Source organism: Harmonia axyridis, chromosome 2 (assembly GCF_914767665.1).
Source record: "Harmonia axyridis chromosome 2, icHarAxyr1.1, whole genome shotgun sequence".
In the NCBI taxonomy this organism is placed as follows: domain Eukaryota; kingdom Metazoa; phylum Arthropoda; class Insecta; order Coleoptera; family Coccinellidae; genus Harmonia; species Harmonia axyridis.
Window position 1 is genome coordinate 15,462,151 of NC_059502.1, and position 25,234 is coordinate 15,487,384.

Below are 25,234 nucleotides of genomic sequence, written 5' to 3' on the forward strand. Positions count from 1 at the left end.
AGTATTTAATATATGTCATCTTTAACGTCAGCTCCAAATACACTAGCGACATTTAATCTTGGTGTCCATGCCGTCAAATGGAAACTGTTTGGTTGGCTTACTATCCATTCTTTATACAATGCTAGTACTATGAATAGCATAATGAACAATTTGTATTCAATAAAGTCCGTTATCATTATTAATTTATTTACTGTTTCTTATGACTATTATTTCCATTATCGCCATATTTGAACTTCTACTACTTTTGTTCTTCCTGGCATACTGTTGATACATGGCCAAATCTAGTACATACAAAAAAAAACACTTTGGTCTTTTTTTTGAAGACATTTGTTGAACAGATGACCTTTAACTCCATAGTTGAAATGGGATTCGACTGGGTTCTTAAAGATAGTTCACGTTACCTTTCTTAAAGATAGTTCACGAGGATCCTTTGATGGTTGAGATTTGTTCATATATCATCACTTTTTCTTTGAATTCTTAGCTCCTTTGAAAATAATTTGGTAAATTTTATTGGAAATATCATCCAGAATAATACCATCAATGATATATTCAATCAGAACTTCTTATTCAATATTTAATTTAATAATAGTTTATTGTGACATAAATCGCAGAGGCTGGAGCCTGTACGCGATATACAATTAACATATGAACAATATTACAATAGCCACATTTGAAATAAATCTAATTCTGAACAAAAACTGAATAAATAATGGAATTGATCGAATCATATCAAAATGAGGATAACTTGAAGTGTCGAGAACTCAGTGATGACTCTTTAGTGTTGTAACCTTGGTGACATGCAGTTGAGGATTACCGGTGCATCATCTAGGCAGGAATTCTTGGATATGAGGTTTCATCCATGATTCAACCATTGATTATGGATTGATATATTGATTTGCTCCACTTTTATCTATCAAATTGCACTGCCTTTTCTTCCTTTTTCTTTCTTATCTTTAGCAATTTATAAATTGAGCACTACTCACGTTTACCTCATATTCTTCAACCAACTTATTTTTCAGAATCAACAACTTTCAAATTCCTCTTCCATATTAAATAAAAAGCTTTGGGAGTCCCGTCAAAAATGTTTTTCCAAATATCAATTTCCGAAGTTCATTCCATCCAATCAACTCTTAAATTTCTTCAATCTATTTTTGAATAGGATATTCATCTTTTCCATTAATGCTATGCTATTCTCTAAATCTCAATAAAAATGAAACCTTCACTCTAATATTTGTGGTCTCATTATTATTTTAATTTTGATTTCTAATCAATTTCTTTTTGATGAAACTGAAAATTTTTTCTTTAATTTTTTCCTTTTTCAGTTCATCTTCCACGAATAACTTCTTATATCCATTTCAAATTCTTTTTTATCAAAGTGGAGCCTCAAAAATGTATGTTTTATTTCAGAAATAATACCTTGACGTCTCTGTTCTTTTTTTTTAATAATTGCCTTGTAATCTCGATAAAAATCACTACATACCGATATATCATGTGTATAAAGCATAGGTTTCTAACCAGTAGCCAAACTATGGGGGTGGCTGTGCAAAGGTGTTTCGTGTCTAACGGCATCAATCTGTACAACGCATTGCCACTAAGCATTCGAGAGTTTCATTCGGCCAAATTTAATCTTTTGTTTTTCAGGAACAAATCAAAAGTTGTGAACAAGACTAAGAAAACTCAAATGTAAGTATACCTATACACAAACGAAATATTTTACCAATTACATAAGTTTTTCGATGAAAAGCATCAAGTGTAGACAAATCAAATTAAAAGTTATCCAGTTGAATACTTGATTGATCTGTACAAGTAAAATTCGTTATATTTTATTTTGCTAGACTGGTCTCAATGCTATTCCTTAAGCATGTACATTCTATATTACATAGATGGTTAACCATGTTTATATGTTATTAGTAGTAATGAAGAAATAGTAATAGAGAAGTTGATAATAAATCAATTAAATTTTCAATTTTATTCATCACCTATCTAATGAAATGTGGATTTTCTAGGTCCAAAGGAAAAACTCGAAAGGAGACATCAATTGAATCTGACTAGGAGGAGATGATTTATATTATAATGTTTTATTTACAAATGAATAGGAGTCTTGTAAATATTAATGTACAAAGTTATAATTAAACAAATAATTTATCTCAGCTGTTGTATAATTTTTTTCTGTGTTTGATATTCAACAAATAAAATATTTGTGAACTATGTAAATTACAAAAACTTCAATATCATAGTCACTGTACTATAAGTAATGATTCAGCACCATCTGAAATCGAAGTATTTCTCCACTCTGGACATTCAATAGTAATTAATATATGCCTTCTTTAGCGTCAGCTCCAAATACACTAGCGACATCTAATCTTGGCGTCCATGCCGTCAAATGGAAACTGTTTGGTTGGCTTGCTATCCATTCTTTATACAATGCTAGTATTATGAATAGCATAATGATCAATTTGTATTCAATAAAGTCCGTTATCATTATTAATTTATTTACTGTTTCTTATGACTATTATTTCCATTATCGCCATATTTGAACTTCTACTACTTTTGTTCTTCCTGTCATACTGTTGATACATAGCCAAATCTAGTACATACAAAAAAAAACACTTTGGTCTTTTTTTTAAAGACATTTGTTGAACAGATGACCTTTAACTTCATAGTTGAAATGGGATTCGACTGGGTTCTTAAAGATAGTTCACGTTACCTTTCCTAGTTTCTCTGTTACATTCTGGTCCCGAGGATCCTTTGATGGTTGAGATTTGTTCATATATTATCACTTTTTCTTTGAATTCTTAGCTCCTTTGAAAATAATTTGGTAAATTTTATTGGAAATATCATCCAGAATACCATCAATGATATATTCAATCAGAACTTGTTATTCAATATTTGCTCCTTTTTTATCTATCAAATTGCACTGCCTTTTCTTCCTTTTTCTTTCTTATCATTAGCAATTTATAAATTGAGCACTACTCACTTTTACCTCATATTCTTCAACCAACTTATTTTTCAGAATCAACAACTTTCAAATTCCTCTTCCATATTAAATAAAAAGCTTTGAGAGTCCCGTCAAAAATGTTTTTCCAAATATCAATTTCCGAAGTTCATTCCATCCAATCAACTCTTAAATTTCTTTAATCTATTTTTGAATAGGATATTCATCTTTTCCATTAATGCTATGCTCTTCTCTAAATCTCAATAAAAATGAAACCTTCACTCTAATATTTGTGGTCTCATTATTATTTTAATTTTGATTTCTAATCAATTTCTTTTTGATGAAACTGAAAATTTTTTCTTTAATTTTTTTCCTTTTTCAGTTCATCTTCTACGAATAACTTTTTATATCCATTTCAAATTCTTTTTTATCAAAGTGGAGCCACAAAAATGTAAGTTTTATTTCAGAAATAATACCTTGACGTCTCTATTCTTTTTTTTTTAATGATTGCCTTCTTATCTCGATAAAAATCACTACATACCGATATATCATGTGTATAAAGCATAGGTTTCTAACCAGTAGCCAAACTATGGGCTAATTTAAGTATTCTACCAGGAGATTGTTGATGCAGGGCGAGTTTTATAGTGTGGGGGAGTTTTTTGATGGTGTGGCTGATCTGCAAAGTTTGTGATGGTTGTTTCGTTTTGTATATGTACTTATATGTATGCATTTTTTTATTTCTTATATTTAATATTTAATTGACAGTCCATGTAAATTTTTGATTGAAAAATAAATGACTATGACTATGGACTACAAATGATTTACAGTTTTTCATTTAAGATTTAACCGCCATCTACTTCCCATGAAACAAGCAAAATTGAAATGTCACTTGGAAATGGTAGATCTAAATTTGTCTGAGTGTTCGCTGAACTCCTTTGAAGGAAAATTAGAAAACCTTATTTATTCCTTATAAAAAATTTCCTGAATGTTTTCTTTTATAAAATCTTAAAACTGACTAAATCATCTTGTGACCACTATCTCTGAGAAGGTCCTGAAGGATCCTATCAACTTCGTAATCAATTTCCAATTGGTATTTCCAAGTACAACCAAATAATACTGCTTGACTTTCTGACGTACTGAAAGCAATATTTTCCAAGACCCATTTTTTTTTCTGAAATTGATAAATCAATGATAAGTACTTCAACAAAATAAAAGAAGAATTTGATTACCTTCAATTCTTTTTCATAAGCTTCATAAATATATCTGAATGATTGTTTCATCTCCCTAGAGGACATAGACATTAAAAGGACTTCACCTTCTTGATTCTCGGCTAAAGCTGATATACGCTCATAGAATAACTCCATATCCTTGACAAGTTCCGCACAGTTATTCACCAACTTATTTAAATCAAAAGTTAAATTTTCCATCAACTCATTAGGTGGACTCCCAGAAATAATGCTAATAATTTCTATGGTGATTTCTATTCCTGCTATATGATAGTTATTCCATTTTTGAATTGCGTTATGAATGTCTGCAATGGTGTCTCTGGCTATTCTTGGTCTACCAGTCAAATTTCTATTAGGAGTAATGACCACAGGACTTTGTCTAACTGCAATAAAAATTTGCCATATAAAATGAATATTATTGTTTAAATAGCTTTGATCTTTCCGTTAATTGGTACTAAAGGTAGCTTGCATAAAAAAACTGAGTTTGCCTCTTCGTGCACGAAACATTTTTACTGAACCCAGTACTTATATAATTTGTTTTTTGCATGATATTAGAATAATTGCAGAAGAAAAAAGAAAGCTGCCATTATTATTGGTAAGTGGTATTATTATTGTTATTAGTATGATATAATCATAAGGTGATGAAAGTTAGAACATGGATATATATTTTTTGTGTGAAAATTAATGAGTACTACAAGAAAATAAAATTTCAGAAAACTTACGAGTTTTAGGAATCATTGTTATTATGTTATCATAAAAATAAAAAAATTGTAAATTTTTTGTAAACAAAACTCAAATGAACCACGTTTACTGCCATAGAATCTAATAAAGATGCATAGAAAACCTGGTGTTTTTTATTAGATCTTTGTTGAATACTTACCAGAGTTCTTTAAGGTAATGCTTTTCAGTATTGTTCGTTGAAAATGAAATAATTATTTGAGGCACTACAAACTTTCACAAGAAATCAGAATTCAGTTCCTATCAAAGCCTTAGAATATAGATAGATATTAATGTTCTAAGCTCACGAGAGCCGAGAGAAATGTCAAATATAAACGCCGTATGCGCCATCTGAAACTTACGCGATCTGTGGAAATCAAGTAGTTATAAATCTGAAAAATTTACTTTTTTGTCTGAAAGTTTTACAGGTATACGTAGACATATCAGATTTTCTATGCATCTCAGACCTAATATCAAATATATATATTGATATTAGATTTATGTGTACTTTTACTCCTCGCCACATATAACAGAGTACTGAGTAGAGTATAGACAAGATGTCTAAAACAATGGTGTACTCATTTACTCTTGAAAAACTTTAAGATTAAATTGGCGAATTTAGAAGGGGCCAGCCTTCGAGGATATTAATGGTATTGGTCCTTTTTTATTTTATTTCCGCATCGTTTCTTATGGCGCTCCCATCGTCTTTCTGTCGTTCGAATTCAAATCAACAAGATCCACGTCTTTTGACTTTGACCTTAGAATATAGATATTATTAATGTTCTTAAACTGACAAATTAATGAAAATTTTGAAATGATACCGTTAAACAGTTTTATATAAATTTGGTCCGCAAATGATTTTTTTTCAAAATATCAACTACTAGCAGCGCAACCAGATGTTTTATATTAACACCATCCATTTCAAAGCAGGAAGTACATCATCGCATGAATTTCCTACTTGTTCTGAGGTCTATAAACAGATTCCAAAATATTGAATTGTAACTGTTTTTTAACACCCTGTATGTTACAATTTTTTTATGGGTATAATTTGTGAAAAAGGAAGTAATAGTTGCAATAGTGCGAAATTCACGTTGGGTTTATTCGATTTCCGAAATTCTGTAGCTTCCAAAACTAAGTTTGATTATTGATTTAACATGGAAATTGATGAACATTCATTTAATGACAGTTTTTGTAATTCTAAGTGAAAATAGAGTAACTGCCATTTAATTTCAATAAACTTTGAAAGGAAGTCAAAAAACATTAGTACTATTGTAGAGATTTAATATTGCATTAGCTACATTAACTATAAGTAACAATCGTACAAATGGGTTAATGCCAGTGGGTGCATGCATTATCAACCAGTTTAGTTCATCCAGTTAGTGTAGTCGGATTTCATCGAATGTTCTCTCAAATATTTGGTTTATATTGTACAGCCTTACTGAGGGTACTGTATTGAAATGTAGGGTAATCACAAAAGTGACAGAATTTATATGTCATAATAGATGAACTTTTCGATTTTTGTCATAACTGCACAGACATCTAGAGGAGTTCCTTTCAATTCAAATGGACAGAATCTATATGTCGTTTGAGATTAATCTTCCGATATGCAGCGTACTCACATAGGTGACACTTTTGCTCTTTCAATTTCAAATGAATTGAATCTATATGTTGTTTCAAATTAATTTTCTGATTTGCAGCATATCCACATAGATGACACTTATGCTCTTTCAATTTCAAATGAACTGAGACCTCATGTTGTCGGAGTAAGTATTGACTATTTGTAGCATAATCACACAGATGACATTTAAGTTCCTTCAAATTTAAATGAACAGTATCTATATGTCGTTTGAGGTTACTTTTATGACTAGCAACATGATCGCAAAGGTGACAATTAAGTTCCTTCAGTTTTAAATGAACTGAATCTATATGCTGTTTGAGAGTAATTTTCTTATTTGCAGCATATTCACATAGATGGCACTTATGCTCTTTCAATTTTAAATGAACTGAAACTATATGTTCTTGGATTGCATGCTTACGATTTGTAGCAAAATCACACAGGTGACACTTATGTTCTCTCAAATTCAAATGAACAGAATTTATATGTCGTTTAAGATGCATTTTCTGATTTGCAGCATAATCACACATGTGACATTTATGTTCCTTTAATTTCAAATGGGATGAATGTATGTGTTTTTGGAGTAAATGTTTACGATTTGTAGCATAATCACACAGGTGACACTTATGTTCCTTCAAATTTGAATGAACAATATCTATATGTTGCTTAAGAGAAATTTTCTGACTTGCAGCATAATCACACATATGACACTTATGTTCTTTCAATTTTAAATGAACTGAAATGATATGCTGTTGAAGTAAATTATTACGATTTGAAGCATAATCACACAGATGACACTTATGTTTCTTCAAATTTGAATGAACATCTTTGATATGTTGTTGGAGATATAATTTATGATTTGCAGCATGATCACACAGGTGACATTTATGTTTCCTCGAATTTAAATGTACAGAATCTATATGTCGTTTGAGATTAATTTTCTGATTTGCAGCATATTCACACAGGTGGCACTTATGCTCTTTCAATTTTAAATGAACTGAAGTTATATGTTTTTGCAGTAGATATTTACGATTTGTATTATAATCACACATGTGACACTTATGTTGCTTCACATCCGAATGAGAGGATTCTACATTGAATTGGGGTGATTGTTCCCTTTTTAAAGAATCTTCATGAAAACACTTGTGTTCTGATGGATGTTCCAAGTTATTTTCACCACAATGTTTCGAGTTTTCTACCCTCTCATGAACACCAAGCTCATCAATGAATTGTTCGGAAATATCAATATCTTCCTTTTTTTCTGAATGAGTCTTGAAGTCCTCTCCAAATTCTAAACACTCAATAGTTCTGAAACAAATTCAACCATTATGATATTAATATAAGTTCAGTATATTATTGTTATCATATTAATTCAGACATCATGCAAATTGAACTATTTTTTTTTCAATTAGAAGGACTAATATGTTTATGACAGCAGACTACGATAATGCCCAACCTAAAAATGCCTATCAGAACAAACCAGGGCTGAATCCTTTCATAGTGCAATAGACGATCTTATGAAGACTGTTTTTTTAATCATTGTTTTATTGAATTTTCATTACTTATTTTTGTGATATGTTATTTTTACCTTGAATACATATACCTTTTGGAAATGTGTTTTTATTTGGTTTTCGCATATGCAGAATGATGTTTGTTTCGTTTGTTGTTGATACGATATTTGAAAAAAAAAACCCATCAGGACCTGATGTGCATTTGTGTTCACGGTTCGAAATTAGGAGTTAATGATTCTCGCATTATAGGTTCAAGGAACAGCAATTAATTTACAGTTTCATGATCCAATCAAAATATATATATATTTTGATTGGTAACAATTAAGTTACTCACTCATCATTTCCATTTGCCTCGACTTTTATGTTGATACAATCCATATTACGATACCAAAACTTCTAAGTTAGTCACTTTCCAAGAAATTCTGAAATAGTAATTTAAAATGTACAAACGTCATATCATGGAAAGAGAAGGATCTTGTAAACTTCGCGAAATTCAACTCGATAAATAAATATAAATATTTGAGATGGAAAATGAAAATGTATATGACCTTGAAGTTCTCGAATGACGTCCGATTTTCTACGTCAAATTGACAGCTCTGAGCTATGTTGCCAAACTGGAAAAAGGTGCCATAGTTCATAAACAAACTCCGAATAAGGAGACTTCGGATTACTCCGAGCTTACTCGAGGTTAGTCACTGTATAGAATCCTGTTTCCGCAGCGATATGGTGGCGATATTTGAAATTTAGCAAGTTAGTACTTTACATCACTATGTATGGAAGAATTGAAAGTGGATACAACTATAAGATTTTTGCGTTGTCTGTAATCTGGTACTTTTTTCACAGCCTCATCAAATAATAAGAGGTTTTATAGCAATATTAAACTTGGCAAAATTTTTCGTGGCACCTACCTACCCCTTATGATAATTCTCCAAAATAACATCTTTTCACTTTACAGGAAAGTAAGTTGTACGTTTACTTTATTTCTCTTTACGGAGTATATAATGATGATGATTATATGTTATGTTATGTTATAAGTAGATGACAGCACTATACGACGGTCGATTATTTTTTTTACAGACCTCTTTTGTGGTGTTTTTTGTAGTTTTTTTCCACGAATATTATAAAAAATATATCAGGGCTTTGTACTTCCAACATATCATCAATTCTTCAGCGAAAAAAGGAAAAGTTGACAATATTTTTTTAAAACTTATGTGAAAACCCTATAAAAATCTGTGGACGTAAAAGGAAAAATCTAAAATTTCGTTTTGAACTGAGCAGATACGTGGTGGTATTCCCAATTAGGAGACATAGTGAAAAAATTAGTATGCACCAATACACCCTTAATAGTTATTTATAATACAAGTGCAGAAGGGATTGATATTCTGTACGAGTATTATACATTATTTTCTCTAATTCATTGCATTTTTATTGAAATTTATGCAATGTTTTCATAAATATCATTTAGTGATTTTTGCATTGAAAAATGTTGGTTGGCAGAACTGATATCTTTAAGGCAAATTGATGAATTGACAGATAAAGCCGTGACGGAAAGTTCGGAGTACCAACATATAATAAAAAAATATAACCATGAAAACTGTGCGTTTCTGATTTATTCTCGCACGATTTTGTTCTACAAGATGTGGAAGAATGAACGGAATAACCACAGAATTAGAGAAAATTTCATTATAGTATTCTCCCTATAATATTCTCGTATCAAGTGTTTTGCTCTTAGTTGTCACAAGTCCATTTTTGTTCGATGCTGAAATGGATTCAAGATGGTTTTCTGCTCCCCTTTGTATTTTCTATTTAATGATTTCCATTCCTCGGCACGAGTTCTCTGTAGTTTCAGCGCTGTCTCCGAGGGATGTTTTTATGCTTTACGTATTCCCATAACTAATTTACTGCTACCTCGTGATTTTGCTGGAGGTGCTCGGATTAGTGAAAAATTGATGAAGCAATTACGTCTTATGTTTTTTTTAGATTCTGGAATGAGCCATTAGTAGTTTGATCGAGATGGGATCAACGTAGATTGATTAATACTGTTGAAGTGTTAATGATGCGCTTACGAGCCTTGAAAATGTTTGTTGAATTACCCAGTAAGTAAGATGGATGGATGAATCTGCCTTATACTGGGTGTTTCATTATAAACTGGATATACAATAGTCGTGTAAATGACAATAGGATAATTATTTTTGCTTTATTACAAATACCTCATTTCCGATTTGTTTCCAAAGAGTTTTTATGAAAAAATCTTTTTATAAATCGAGCAAAAATTTTTTTACATGGAGTTACAGCAAAAAAAAAATCACCCGAAATCGTCGAAATGTTTCACGATTGTATTTTTTTATACCTACCTATAACGAATAAGTATGAAATGACGTTGAACCTGTATCTCGCTTATGCTTCTAACATGAGATATGTCATAAGGCAAACATTATTCTCCCGGTATCATCTACACGACTATATATGGAGATATGATGAAACATCTTGTATGTAACACTTCACTCAATAAGTCCCGGACTTAACCCGTAAAAATTAAATTTTTCTTGAAAATTAGATTTTATACGTCGAATTCAATGCTCCTCTAACTTGTCAATACTTTTTCTATAGAAATATTCTTTTTTGCTTCCGTATTAGGCTTCAACCTCGACAATCACTTTTTCATTAGAACTAAATTTCTTTTTCTGAAGCAGCTTTTAACCATTGTTGCTGATTGAACAGTCAGAATAACACTTATTAAGCCATTGCTCTCTCTGCACAGTATTTTTACCATCAAATAAAGAAATTCGTTTTCATCCATTTTTCAAACAGCAACAAATGTAGCGACACTTAACTTCAACTCTATGTTTCGAAATTTCGACACGCATCATACTAAAGAAAAAAGGGTATGACGTCCGTAGTGATGTAACTCGGGTGAGTATACTAAGTGCTGACTGTTGGAAGGAATTGAATTTCTATCAAGTTAGGATCGAATCAAAGAAGTATTGTCTATTCATAATGGAATTGAATTTCTTTCCCACTTCTCTGTTTCTCATTGAAAAGGGGTAGGGCTAACTTCTATAAAATAAACAGATACAACTGAACAATGATTAGAGTGTTGATATTAGAGAAAAAACTCGAATATCTAGTCCTGCTTGTGTTCGACCCTTTTCTTGTCATTCTTAATGATCGTACTAATTAAGTTCCCCATTTCTGGAAAATAAACAAACAAGGCAATTAGAGTGGAATAATAATAATTATCGAATAAAAACATTTCAGGGTGGTGTTTACATTGTTTCGTGAAAACAGTATAATGGTGAAATTATAGAAATCACTTGAAATTCAACAAATTTCCCCATATTATTATCAAATCTGAATTGATGATTCAATACTCAATAAACATAGCGAGTCAGATTTATTTCAATCATAGATTCCTTCCATAAAAAACAGTTTTTTCATTTAACAATCTATAGCTTGATGTCTTGCTACGGAGAAAAGTATGGCAATATTGGGTGTATTTTTCGATATTATGCCTGACTTTTCTATGGTTCTGATTACGGGAACAATATTCGCAAAATCTTAACTCAGCTGGAAATTTGTCAGTTATAATATTATAGTATATCCAAAGTCATATGTACTAGTCCATACAAACATTTGGCCATAGGTGTCTCTTTGAAGTGGATACCGTGATCCGTTAAATACCGGGTTCATTTGAAAGTAATTTTAGGCAATAAATTCACTGGCCCAAAAGGAATTTTTGGAAAATTGGACAACCTTTGTATAATCGAAATATTCAGCTTCCTTCAAGTGACTTTCGATATACTATACAAGAGCATAGACAATATTCGATTATACACCGATATACAAGACGTAGTTCGCGAAACATCACGAGAGCGTAGATAAAAGTGCTGAAATGAGAAGGAACCTTGCAACAAAAAAAAATATCAGAATGACAACACTGTTAAAATCACTAAAAAACATAACAAAATATAAAAAAGAATATTGTTTCTCAATATTGAGAAACCTACAAGCACTGGCATCTTATGAATTTTTCGCCTAATCTTTTACGGGTTTTTGTAACAGTCAGAGCAGTTCTAAAAAATTGTCTGTCAACAGGAGTTGATAAAAATCTTTGACCATTTTGCCAAGTTTGGAAAAACGTTTTCGTGCCTCTTCTACCATTCTAAAATATCTTCAGAACTGTCAGCACACAGGATATCTCTGAAATAAACTTAGGAGAGCTATGTCGAACTCATTTTATTAATTTTTTGAAGGTGACCATTTTGCCTAGGCGCCAACGATCTTGCAGAAATATATGCTGTGTGAATCGTGCATTTCAAGCTCAAGTAATATCAAGTCGAAAGTCATGAACGAGCTTGATTTTCAAGTCAAGTAGTTGGTTACAATATCAAGCTAATTGACTTGATGAATCCCTACTTTAGATCACTCCGAGTAATTTTGTGGTGCAGAAAATCATCAGATCAGAAGAACTTGCTTCATTTAATTGAGTATATATTTAATTATTATGAATAATCAACTGAATGAACTTCATTGTCAACTTTTCGTAAGAATTATTCCATCTCGATGTTTCTCAAGGAAAATTCAAGTTATCAATATTTGTTTCTCGAAGTAGGTCCTCTGGCAACATTTTAGGAGTAGAATTCCCCGAATTCTCATTTTATTCATAATTCTGTAATGAATTTCTGAATTTTCCCTCGCCCGTTGGAAAGACTGACACAAAACTAATTGGAATAGAATAATAAATCTCCGAGAGAATGCAGTTTGCTCTTTCACTAAAAGGAGAAAATTAAAGTCTGTTGCATTTCGGGGAAATCGCTGTACGGTTGATGGCCAACAAATATTAATCGCGTTTGGTTCAGCCGGATGATAAACAACTGAGTGAGCGAAATCGTATTGCAGAGTTTGAAATTCGCATTCTGAAGAATTTTGGGGTAATTCAAAATAATAAATATTAGTCTCAGCCCCCGACCGCCAGATCTTCGTCATTTCATAAAAGTTGAATGTTTTTCTGTGCAAGTCCCCTGTACAAGTAAAGACGGCCAGCGACTAACCACAGTAACCACAACCCAAAGGTTGTGGTTAGTTTGGTAGGTAACTTGGCTGAAGGTGTTAAAATAGTACCTCAAATTCGTTAAAGAATAAAGCTCAATTTTTTTATATTTTCTTCGGGATAACTTGAGGAAACTCGTCATCCATTGTCAGACACTTATGACAGTTGCCAAACCCTGCCAGACAAGAACGACCGATTCTACTTTTACTAATATCTTTAGCCAGTACGGCTCATTCAATTTTGATGAAGTTTTCGGTGTACCTACTTTTTTAAAAAAAAAGGGTTTTTATTGTGAAAATTTCACACTGATTGTGCAGATTAAAAGACACCCTGTACCATAATGAGTCAGTATTTCGGTGTTTTCAATATTTCTGACAATCCTCCGGTTTTCATAGAAATATTTTCAGAAAAAAACAATATTGAAATTTCCAAGAATACAAAGCTATTTTTAAGATTTAAAATTGAAAAAAGTACCCAATAAAGATCTTTGGTTGTCATCAGAGCAAACAACAGAACATGAATGTTTAGTAAATGATATAATACAAGTATATTCCAACATATGACACAATTATTTACGAATGCCGAATATACCCATATGATTCTTCAACGGAAATGAAAATGATTCTAGATTTGAATTCCAAAGACGATTTTGCTGGATCATCGAAGATCTCCTGATTTGAACCCTATAGATTATTTTGTGAAGGGACATTTAAGAACAAAATATAAGGCACAGAACAATACATGGAAGTAAGTATTTTTTATTTGCGAATGAGAAAAGAAAGAAAACATTTTGGTAACTTTTCGTTTCTCGCAAAAAAATTGATTGATTCATTGTACAAAACACTGATATATTTTTGAAATATTCGTAAAAAAAAATCAACCAAAAATCATTAAAAGAGAGGTAAAATTATGATTTCGCGAAAGTCGTCGTAGAGTATTGCTTCGAAAAAACAAAGAAGGTGAAGTGAATGTACAACTTCTTACACCGTTCAAAGTTTGGTCATCGGAAGACGGACAAAGGGAAAATAATGTGTACCAAAGTTTGACTGATTCGCGAAAAAACACATTGTGGTAATCCCTCTTGAGGATGTCAAAAAGAAACAAGATTATTCGAATCATTATTTGAAAACTTTAACGTTAATCTCGATTTTCGGAATACCCTGTTTATTTGTTTGAAATGACTTCATTGAATAACTGACAGTTGGAAATCTATTACCGAGAACATTTTCACGCAAATAATAAAGAGAATAACGTATAACGGATTTCATATAATCCATGTGGTACGTAAATCTATATGAAGCTCTGTTCCAATATAAATAGTAATTACTTTCGAATCGATTCATCTGCAATAATAACTTGCAAACAATATTGAATAAACAATAAAATGAACTGTCATCAAATGACGTCCGATATTATTTACATTGATGTGAATTAATGAAGGTTTCGTCAACAGGTTATGACACGAGTATAATTGAACGGATAGAGTAAATATGGCTGGTCATCGAAGCACCGATTGAACTGAGCGATATTTGAAGTTGTTTTCAATTAATATCTGCATTGTGTCAATACGTGAACCGAATTATTATATAGGTACCTACTGTGATTTCAATTCGATATTTCCTACAAAAATTTCTAATATCTCCACATGTTTCTATTGGAGTACATTTTGTTCAAATATACAGGGTTAGAACTACGAGTTTTTAGAGGAGCACTACAGAGAAATCGAAAACCGTTAGAAATACAGGGTGACTTAAATCAGAAAAAGTTGCTTTACTCAGGGATCAGTGTATTGATGTTAACAGTGCCAAAATATGTCAAATGATTCCCGAGATATCTCAAAAAGACTAGAAATCGAGATTGAGTTCTAACAGGAAAAAAATCATTGTTTAAAATTTGAAAGGTTTTTCATATATCTTATATCTAAATATTTGTGAGAGAACTAACGTCCCAACCAAGAAACGCTATAGATTTTTCTTTTTACTCATTTCTGATTCAATTGAATAAACGATTGCTATCAAAACGATTTTTCATTGAAAAGAATTGGGGACTACGGAAATTTAATCAATTTAATTGTGTTTTTGTCCATCTCAATACAGAAATATCCTACCTAATGCTTAGGATGAATTATACAATTGGATCCAGACCGAGACCGAAAATATATATTATCGGATTTCATAAATTGACTGAATGAAATTCGTATAGCATTTGTGGTGATTACTCATTGCCTTAGAAGAAGGGTAAATAACAAAATACAAAAAGAGTTTGCAATACAGATCAGTAAACATAATACTGTTCACTTCGCGATACATATTTAAAAAATTATAACCTCGAATCGATAATAATAATTTTTTCAAAATTTAATTCCATGAATTCAATTCAGGAGAGAAGTTCTCTAATTTTTTATTGATAAAACTTACACAATATGAGTCCGATTAAAAAATTTTATTGCTTCTGATTAGGATAGTAAAGACTATTTGATCGTTTATAATCTGTAAAGCTTTCGGAAATATCGTTGACGATGTAGAAGAATGATAATGATCATTAGAAAAGCTTGTAATTAATCAAGTTCAGAAATGTGATTTCGAAATTTTTTGTTACAAAATCGAAAATCACCGTAGAATTGTACGTACTTTCCGTTAAATTTCTTCGAAAATCAAGAACGGTACTTTTAACGTTCTTGATGAAATTTTTCCCATATTCCATCACTATGCAGAATCATTCTGCTCGTTAAATGGTTTTTGGGTTCAACTAGTTTCATTTCTATTATTCAATCTTAAATTATTTTACTTTGAAAAATTCCATTATTTCAGGTGAGCAAGGAATCCTAATAAATAAGACACGTCCTTTAACGTTATCGTCTACGCCCGCATCCGTTGTTATTTCGAACATGGATCTGAACAAGGAAACGATTGTTTTTATTGTCACAATCTCTTTGTTCAATCAAGAACTTTAATTAACACAAAGCTTTTCTGATTCGTCGATTTCCACCTGCTTTTCGTCCCCAGCCTGATTTCCATGACGTTCAATTACAATTAACTAACTCGTTAGGGAAACGCTAATTTAACAAACTTATCCACTCGACGTTGAAGAGAACGCTCGGCGTGATAGCACTTTTGGTTCAATCCATCACACCTTTGAAATTCCATTTTCTCGTTAAATTATAAGCTCTATCTCTGGCAAGGAATCTGGCGTTATCTCATGGCGTTTTACAGGTGAATATCCATTCAACAGGCCCATGTTTGTTTTGATAACTACCAAGACGCACTGTCATGTTTTACTGCTGTTGTGTGCATTATTAATATTAGCAGTTTCTGAGTCTATTAGGCCCCGTCCGAATCTAGAGGTATTTGCTGTATGAATTAATCATGGTGTTCGTTTTCTTGATGTTGAGGATAACAATATTTCATTATTAAGATGCTTGGACGCAGGTATCTTAATCCTTTTGGACTGCTCATTTCGTCACAATTTTTAGAAGTAGAAACTTGAAATTTGCGGGTCAGGTTCCAATTTCAAATGCCATGGTTGAGTTCGTTATTAGGCAAAATCCAACTAAGGATTCCGGGAATATGTCCTTTCGAAAATGTGCACTGTAGAATGACAGTCTCGGGTGAAATTTGATAGAAACCTCCGAAATTTATATAGCTATAGGGTGTTTTTTTTAGAGGTATATAACTTTAAGTTGGCATTACTGTTCAAGATGACAACCGATTTAACAGCTGTCAAGTGATTTTTCCTCAGTTTGGTTTGGCAATTCATTATAAATAGACTCACGCCTGAACAACGATTGCAAATAATGCAATTTCATTTCGAAAATAATGGTTCTGTGCGGAATACGTATCGCGCACTACGTCCATTAGCGATGAAGCGCACTTCTGATTAAATGACTACGTCAACAAACAAAACTGCCGCATTTGGAGTGAAGCTAATCCTCAAGTGTATGTCGAAACACCGTTTCATCCAGAAAAACTGTTAGAAAGATATTTTATATCCAAATATTCTTAAAAAAAGCAAATTATGTACTGAAAGAACACATTAATTCCTTTTGGATCCAAACTACTGGTTACAGAAATAGTGCCACAAACTCTCAGCCTCAAGGCTAACTGTGTGTGATGGAAAACTTGATAGAGATAGATGCTGATAATATAAGCGTTTTATTAGAATATTGAAAACCTTAATTGATTAAAAACTGAAACTAATTTAGAGTTCTGCGGTGAAACTATTGTTCAGTACGAAGGTACGTTTGAAATTACAAAATTCTGGGAAGTCAATTCGTGTTCAAAATGATAAAAACCATTAATAAATTGAGTTTGCGGTGATTTCTGTCTCCTAAAGAATGATCAATACCAATGGCGCCAGCACCGTTCTTTGTGGTACTCCAAGAACAACTTTTTATCCCTCACATTTATTCTTCAAAAATAAATCTCAACTTTCAAAATTCGCAATTACTTCAATCGTTGATCTCGTCAAATTTATTCTGAAGATTTAGCTCGGATATTCCTTCACTAAGATTAACAAAAACAAAATTTCCCTGAGTATCTGTACTCCCTGATTTCGCGTCGACGGAAAATCGTGTTCAAAATGATGAAAATTTTTATTAAATTGAGTTTTGGGCTACTTTGGTCTGCCTCCTGAAGAATAATTAATAACAATGGCCCCAGCACCTTTCCTTGTGGTACTCTAAGAACAATTTTTTGTCCCTCATATTTATTCTTCAAAAACAAATCTCAATTTTTAAAATTCGCAATTCCATCGTTGATCTCGTGAAATTTATTCTGAAGATTTAGATCGGATATTCCTCTCCCAAGATTAATAAAAACAAAATTCCCCTGAATATCCGTAATCACTGATTTCGCGTCGAGGGAAAATCGTGTTCAAAATGATGAAAATTATTATTAAATTGAGTTTCGGGCTACTTTGGTCTGTCTCCTGAAGAATAATCAATAACAATGGCTCCAGCATCGTTCCTTGTGGTACTCCAAGAACAACTTTTTATCCCTCACATTTATTCTTCAAAAATAAATCTCAACTTTCAAAATTCGCAATTACTTCAATCGTTGATCTCGTCAAATTTATTCTGAAGATTTAGCTCGGATATTCCTTCACTAAGATTAACAAAAACAAAATTTCCCTGAGTATCCGTACTCCCTGATTTCGCGTCGACGGAAAATCGTGTTCAAAATGATGAAAATTTTTATTAAATTGAGTTTTGGGCTACTTTGGTCTGCCTCCTGAAGAATAATTAATAACAATGGCCCCAGCACCTTTCCTTGTGGTACTCTAAGAACAATTTTTTGTCCCTCATATTTATTCTTCAAAAACAAATCTCAATTTTTAAAATTCGCAATTCCATCGTTGATCTCGTGAAATTTATTCTGAAGATTTAGATCGGATATTCCTGTCCCAAGATTGACAAAAACAAAATTGCCCTGAATATCCGTAATCCCCGATTCCGCGTCGACGGAAAATCGTGTTCAAAATGATAAAAACCGTTATTCAATAGAGTTTGCGGCAAGTTCAATCTGCCTCCTAAAGAATGATAAATACCAATGGCCACAGCACCGTTTCTTGTGGTACACCAAGAACAACTTTTTGTCCCTCACATTAATCCTGCAAAAATAAATCTCAAATTTTAAAAATTCTCAATTACGTCCATTGTTGATCTCGTAAAATTTATTCTGAAGATTTAGCTCAGATATTCCTGTACCAAGATTAACAAAAACAAAATTCCCCTGCATATCCGTAATCCCCGATTCCGAGTCGACGGAAAATCGTGTTCAAAATGATAAAAATCGTTAATAAATTAAGTTTGCGGTTACTTCGACCTGCCGCCTAAAGATTGATAAATACTAAAGGCCCCAGCACAGTTCCTTGTGGTAAACCAAGAATCATTTTTTATTCCTCATATTTATCCTGTAAAAATAAATCTCAAATTTTTTAAATTCGCAATTACGTCCATCGTTGATCTCGTAAAATTTATTCTGAAGATTTAGCTCGGATATTCCTGTACCAACATTAAAAAAAACAAAATTTCCTGAATATCCGTAATCCCCGATTCCGCGTCGACGGAAAATCGTGTTCAAAATGATAGAAACCGTTAATAAATTAAGTTTGCGGTGACTTCGGCCTGCCTCCTTAAGAATGATAAATACTTATGGCCCCAGCACAGTTTCTTGTGGTACACCAAGAATCATTTTTTATTCCTCATATTTATCCTGTAAAAATAAATTTCAAATTTTTGAAATTCACAATTACGTCCATCGTTGATCTCGTAAAATTTATTCTGAAGATGTAGCTCGGATATTCCTGTACCAAGATTAACAAAAACAAAATTCCCCTGAATATCTGTAATCCCCGATTCCGAGTCGATGGAAAATCGTGTTCAAAATGATGAAAATCGTTAATAAATTAAATTTGCGGGTACTTCGGCCTGCCACCTAAAGAATGTCAAATACTAATGGCCCCAGCACAGTTCCTTGTGGTACACCAAGAATCATTTTTTATTCCTCATATTTATCCTGTTAAAATAAATCTCAAATTTTAAAAATTCTCAATTACGTCCACCGTTGATCTCGTAAAGTTTATTCTGAAGATTTAGCTCGGATATTCCTGTACAAAGATTAACAAAAATAAAATTCCCCTGAATATCCGTAATCCCCGATTTCGCGTCAACGGAAAATCGTGTTCAAAATGATAAAAATCGTTAATAAATTAAGTTTGCGGTTACTTCTGCCTGCCTCCTAAAGAATGATAAATACTAATGACCCCAGCACAGTTCCTTGTGGTACACCAAGAATCATTTTTATTCCTCATATTTATCCTGTAAAAATAAATCCCAAATTTTAAAAATTCTCAATTACGTCCACCGTTGATCTCGTAAAATTTATTCTGAAGATTTAGATCGGATATTCCTGTACCAAGATTAACAAAAACAAAATTCCCCTGAATATCCGTAATCCCCGATTCCGCGTCGACGGAAAATCGTGTTCAAAATGATAAAAATCGTTATTCAATTGAGTTTGCGGCGACTCCGGTCGGCCACCTAATGAACGATAAATAATTGCATCGGTAGGCCGAGTCCTGGTGTGGCAGAGGCAGGAAATCTCGGGGGAAACCGAGCTGTAGCACTTGGAAATGGTCGTGCAGCTACGGGACTGCGGTCCGGAGACCGTCTGTACAGACCACCAGGCCGTCGGGATCTGCAGCCGCCTTCGTTTTATTACTTCGTTAGTTTGATTGTTTCGCAAATACCGTTTTTGTTGAACTTGTCCCCGATCTTATCGGCTTGTTGTTGGAAACGCTGCGGCAGCAATTGGAATTGTATCGCAGTGATGCGGCAATTGCTTCATGGAAATTCAAGATTTGTTGGGATGATGATTTCCGATGAAACTGGCTTTCATTGATTTGAGAGCAGAACAATGAGTTATTTTTTCGTATACGTTTCGAAAAGTTTGAATAGGCGTACAACTTTGCTTCTGCCGTTTTTTTTTCACAAAATTCGAGGCTTTATTGTGGAGAACTGGTTATACATTTATGATTCAAAGTACTGTCCATCGCTGGACAAAAAGTTTTTCAGGTGAGATCGAATTTCGGCTAGTCAGAGATCGTCAAATATGGCACCGCTCACCGATTCTTCGTAGAGCTCCCGGTTTTGAGGAAATTCGAACTCGAAATTTGGAAAAAAATTGAATTTGCCTCTAAAAATCGTTATATCTCCTGACTTATTCGTCACAGACCCCTCAATTGAAAACGTTTTTCAAACTCAAGTTCCGCTCTAAAACATAGTGGAGTTTCAAGTGCGTAGCCCATGGCCAGAAGAAGTGGCAGCTTCGGGAAAACTATCAATTTTTTCTTTGAAAATTTCAGATTTTTGCCTATAATTTATGAAATAATGTACTGATCGCCCAACCGCAAGCGTTTTCGTAATATTCATAGTCTACTTGATCTATAAAATGATAGAATATTCAATGTAGGAACTTTCATTTTTTTCTTAATTTTCTAAGGGTTAGGTATGGAAAATTTTACGAAAATTTTTGGACAAAAAATTTTTCAGGTGAGATTGAAATTCGACTAATCAGAGATCGTCAAATATGGCACCGCTCACCGATTCTTCGTAGAGCTCCCGGTTTTGAGGAAATTCGAACTCGAAATTTGGGAAAAAATTGAATTTCCCTCTAAAAATCGTTATATCTCCTGAATTATTCGTCACAGACCCCTCGAATGGAAACGTTTTTCAAACTTCGAATTCCGCTCTAAAACATACAGAGGTTTCAAGTACGTAGCCCACGTCCAGAAGAAGTGGCAGCTTTGGGAAAATTATCAATTTTTTCGTTGAAAATTTCAGATATTTGCCTATTATTTATGAAATGATGTACTGATCGCCCAACCGCAAGCATTTTCGTAATCTACATAGCCGACTCAATCAATAAAATGATTCAATATTCCCATGAAGGAACTTTTACTTTTTTCTTAATTTTCTAAGGGTATGGAAAATTTTACGAAAATTTTTGGACAAAAAATTTTTCAGGTGAGATCGAAATTCGGCTAATCAGAGATCGTCAAATAAGGCACCGCTTACCGATTCTTCGTAGAGCTCCCGGTTTTGAGGTAATTCTAACTCGAAATTTGGGAAAAAAAAATTAATTTCCCTCTGAAAATCGTTATATTTCCTGAATTATTCATCACAGAGCCCTCAAATAAAAACGACAGAAAAAGATTTCTATATGAACATTATTTTCAATATTATTCAACTCATTCTTCTCAACTCAATTCATCTCAACTTATGTCCGATTGGAAGGGTTTTTTCATTTATTGAGATAACAATATGAATATAACCCCGAAACTATCCAACAGATTTCACCTTTCACAAACTTAACTGAAATATACGAAGCCTGGACCTATCGAAAATAGTATATTCTAAGACAAGTTGCAGAATAGGCTCCTATTTCAACACGAATGCGAAATTTCGAGCGCATGAATGTTGGAATTGCCTTCTGCAAAGAGTATTGGAATGTAAAATCCCTATTTCAGTCAAGTTTTGTCAAATATTGTCGAAATTCAATAAAAAATGCAGTTTATATATCCTAGTGACTTTTGTGTTGTATCTCGGCAGTTGATATGGCTGTTAAGAAAATTGACAGATTACTGAATTTGAATCGTACGTTTTGAATTTTGAAATAATTTATAATTACGCATAAAATTGGTAAATTATGTCTGACGAAATCGATTTAACACCACCAGAATGAAGAGAAAATGCGAATAATGTTGCAATTCATTCACTAAATCCAAAATATATTATATTAACAATTGACGTGTGTTGAAATTTGATAGGATCGGCAGTCAGTGTAGACAACCACAAAACAGAAAATAAAACTGAAAACATGCTGTAATGAATTCATTACAGCACTGTTTTCAGTATTTTAATGAACTCATCACGATACTAAAATATAGAAAAGTCTTTAACACACATTTTGTTCGAGGGTTAACATATAGAAGACGTCCAGCCGGACATGGAGATTCGATTTTCATATCGAAATCAGTCGAACCTAATGGGTTGATATAACTATCGACTCATAATTTGAATATTTAAAATTAACAAATAGAGCAACAAAATCAAACCTCATTTCATCCACTAACTGATTCAATCCCAACTAAAACATGAAAGAATAAAATTCATTTTGAAAGAATATATAATAAGTAATAAACCGAAATCCAGGTATAAGTTTCAACATCTAATCCCCCTCATTCTACCACATTAATGTGTCATGAATGGAAAAAAAAATCGCGAACAAAAGCTCCACTCATTCCACGCGAAAATCCCAAAAAGAAATTATACATCTAAAGAAAGGAGCCGAAATTAGTGGATCCCGCGCCTGGTTCGGTAATTTTTCTGGAGAGAATCGTGCCATTACAGAGCAAAAGAACAAAACAAAACAGAAACAGACCCTGATGCGAAACAAAAACGAGAAAGCACTTCGTAATGAAGCAGTTCGATGAAGGAAAGAGGATAACGAGTCTGCCGCAGCCTCAGTCGCCAAGCCCTTTGTTAGTCAGGCGTGCGTAACGTTCTGGAATTACTGTGTTTCACATAGTACCTTTTGGAATGTTTCGTGTTTCTATCCAAAATGGGTTTGAAAAGGGGCATTATTATGTGCCGGCATCTGTGACGAATCATTCGGCGCACTAACTTAACCGAATATGTATGTAGGTCATATTAAGAAGCAATTTCCCGAGTTTTCTAACCGATAGTTAGTGCAGTAGAGATTTGATAATCAGGGGCGCAATTTAAGCTAACATTTTTATTTTCATAGCTTCATGGCTTCTTATAGAAACTACCATTTCAATTAGCTCCAATATCGCAGGAAATTGGTATAATTAAGTCCATAAAACATTCAATCCTCAGTTTTATAAAAATGAACACTCTAATCTGAAAATCCAATATAAAGAGCTGGATGTTACTAAATGGCGGATGCGTTGGTTGCAGAGTTCTTCAAGTGAAGATTTCATTCTATGAACCAAGATGTTTTGAAATTGTTTGAATAATATCCATTCAAACAACTTTGCTTCCGATGTTTTGCAATAGATAAGAGGTTATCGGAATAAATAGATCGTAGATGTCATACAATAAGCTTAGATATTGGTTTCACATAGTACCTTTTGGAATGTTTCGTGTTTCTATCCAAAATGGGTTTGAAAAGGGGCATTATTATGTGCCGGCATCTGTGACGAATCATTCGGCGCACTAACTTAACTGAAAATGTATGTAGGTCATATTAAGAAGCAATTTCCCGAGTTTTCTAACCGATAGTTAGTGCAGTAGAGATTTGATAATCAGGGGCGCAATTTGAGCTAATATTTTTATTTTCATAGCTTCATGGCTTCTTATAGAAACTACCATTTCAATTAGCTCCAATATCGCAGGAAATTGGTATAATCAAGTCCATGAAACATTCAATCCTCAGTTTTAGAAAAATGAACACTCTAATCTAAAAATCCAATATAAATAGCTGGATGTTACTAAATGGCGGATGCGTTGGTTGCAGAGTTCTCCAAGTGAACATTTCATTCTATGAACCAAGATGTTTTGAAATTGTTTGAATAATATCCATTCAAACAACTTTGCTTCCGCTGTTTTGCAATAGATAAGAGGTAATCGGAATAAATAGATCGTAGATGTAATACAATAAGCATAGATATTTGTAAACATAATAACGCCATTGAAAACTTAATCGATTTGTGTCTGTTATTCTCGATTAAACATGTCATCTTACAAGCCAAATTATTTATCATACCCGAAATTTCAGCTTGCTAGGATTTCATGTACCGAATTGATAAATGTTTAATAAAAGCTATTTATTAGAACGAACTCTCGAAAGCTCTTGACTTGAAGCCTCGTGCAAATTTAATGTTGATAGAAAATAAAAAAAGATTATCGAAAGATAATAACCCATTATTGACTATAAAACCGACCTGTTTGAGAAAATTGAAACGAATCAGAGAAAATTATAGAAAGAATATTAGAAGACAATTACTGCATACTAAATATTGCAGGAGTAAAATTGCAATTATTTCTCGATCTATGCATCCTCCCGTGTCGTTCAGATTGACAAACAAGAATATAGAATAAAGTAGTTGGAAACTTGAAGAGATATCTAAAATTGTTCGAATATTTTATGAGAAAAGTTTTTTCCTCCTTATCTGAACAGTCTGCCTTTTTCATTCGAACAAATTCTGAAACTTTATCAAAACGGAACGTATTATGGAAGATTTATCCCCAGCTCTCCAACCTGAATGTCCTCGGAATTAATGGAGGATTTGGAGCATTTAAAATATGCATGAATCCGAAACGAGAGGCTGTTCGTACTTGAAAAATTTATTATTGTTTTACTAACACTGACATTATAATTCGTAGAGTTGGAGGATCCATTTCTAATTCGATACTGCTTTCGGTTGTCGGGCGGAATGTAATATTCCGTTCTCTTCATCTCAGATTAGGAAAGGTGGAACATTTGCCTGGCTTTTATTTGACTAATTCGAAAGGATTGATATGATCTCATTGTTGACAATATACCGGGTTAAAACTTTTTAGAGAGATATCGAAAACAGTTAGAAATACAGCTTGAATAATGAAAAACTTGCGTCATTTAGGGATTAGTATGTTGGTGCTAAGGCCCAGTTTCACCA

At 32.9% G+C, this 25,234-nt stretch overlaps 2 protein-coding genes across 2 annotated transcripts; both read right to left on the bottom strand.

Moving 5' to 3' along the window:
* Positions 1 to 320: 320 nt before the first annotated feature.
* Positions 321 to 4,999, bottom strand: LOC123674135. The gene is made up of 4 exons (XM_045609013.1): positions 4,884 to 4,999; positions 4,165 to 4,544; positions 2,708 to 4,106; positions 321 to 401 (listed from the first exon to the last, which is right to left on the bottom strand). Exons 1-3 carry the CDS (start codon positions 4,897 to 4,899, stop codon positions 3,951 to 3,953), a joined length of 552 nt encoding a protein of 183 aa, XP_045464969.1. The 5' UTR covers positions 4,900 to 4,999; the 3' UTR covers positions 321 to 401; positions 2,708 to 3,950.
* A 1,143-nt stretch (positions 5,000 to 6,142) lies between these two features.
* LOC123674134 (zinc finger protein 711-like) lies at positions 6,143 to 8,590 on the bottom strand. The gene is made up of 2 exons (XM_045609012.1): positions 8,339 to 8,590; positions 6,143 to 7,801 (listed from the first exon to the last, which is right to left on the bottom strand). The coding sequence occupies exons 1-2, from the start codon at positions 8,380 to 8,382 to the stop codon at positions 6,433 to 6,435; spliced, it is 1,413 nt and encodes a 470-aa protein (XP_045464968.1). The 5' UTR covers positions 8,383 to 8,590; the 3' UTR covers positions 6,143 to 6,432.
* Between the last annotated feature and the right edge of the window lie 16,644 nt (positions 8,591 to 25,234).